The sequence below is a fragment of the Merops nubicus genome, unplaced genomic scaffold, assembly GCF_000691845.1.
Source record: "Merops nubicus isolate BGI_N331 unplaced genomic scaffold, ASM69184v1 scaffold24065, whole genome shotgun sequence".
Lineage (NCBI taxonomy): Eukaryota > Metazoa > Chordata > Aves > Coraciiformes > Meropidae > Merops > Merops nubicus.
This window is the reverse complement of record NW_008611942.1, coordinates 28169-28985: the sequence shown is the minus strand read 5'-3', so window position 1 is coordinate 28985 and position 817 is coordinate 28169. Positions and strand designations below refer to the sequence as shown.

The 817-nt window shown below is 56.7% G+C and overlaps 1 protein-coding gene across 1 annotated transcript in view; it reads left to right on the top strand.

Moving 5' to 3' along the window:
- Nucleotides 1-3: 3 nt before the first annotated feature.
- The window catches only part of MOCS3 (molybdenum cofactor synthesis 3), a gene marked incomplete at its 5' end in the record, with an annotated part of 981 nt that continues 167 nt past the window's right edge, over nucleotides 4-817 (top strand). The window contains one exon of the mRNA XM_008941405.1: nucleotides 4-817. This exon is cut by the window's right edge and continues 167 nt beyond it. Within this exon, the coding sequence (XP_008939653.1) occupies nucleotides 4-817 (814 nt within the window).

Below are 817 nucleotides of genomic sequence, written 5' to 3'. Positions count from 1 at the left end.
GGGGAGGCCCGCCGAGGGCTCCCCAAGGCCGTCTCCGCTGCCGCGGCCCTCCGGCTGCTGAACTCCACGGTGCAGTATGTCCCGTACTGCGTGCTGCTGAGCCCGCGCACCGCCCTGGAGCTGGTGCGACAGTACGACGTCATCGCCGACTGCTCCGACAACGTCCCCACCAGATACTTGGTGAACGACGCCTGCGTGCTGGCCGGGAAGCCCCTCGTGTCTGGCAGTGCCCTCCGGCTGGAGGGCCAGCTGGTCGTGTACAACTACCAGGGTGGGCCCTGCTACAGGTGTCTCTTCCCCAAGCCCCCTCCGCCAGAGACGGTGACTAACTGTGCCGACGGGGGAGTGCTGGGCGTCGTGCCGGGCATCGTGGGGTGCATCCAGGCCTTGGAAGTGCTGAAGATTGCTTCGGGAATGGGCTCCTGCTTCAATCAGTTCATGCTGATATTCGATGCCCGTGAAGGGAGGTTTCGCAACATCAAGTTAAGGCCGAAGAGGCCGGACTGTGCTGTTTGTGGTGACAGCCCGTCCATCACCTGCCTGCAGGATTATGAGGCGTTCTGCGGTTCTTCAGCAACAGACAAGTGTAGGACTTTACACCTCCTGTCCAGCAAAGACAGGATATCTGTAGAGGAATACAAAAAACTGTTGGATGAGCAAGTTCCTCATGTATTGTTAGATGTTCGTCCACAGGTGGAAGTGGAGATTTGTCGCCTGGTACATGCTGTCCACATTCCTTTGAGTAAATTGGAAGAAAAAGATGAAGAATACCTGGAATATTTAGAAAAAAGAATTTGTGAGGAAAAACAGAGGACTG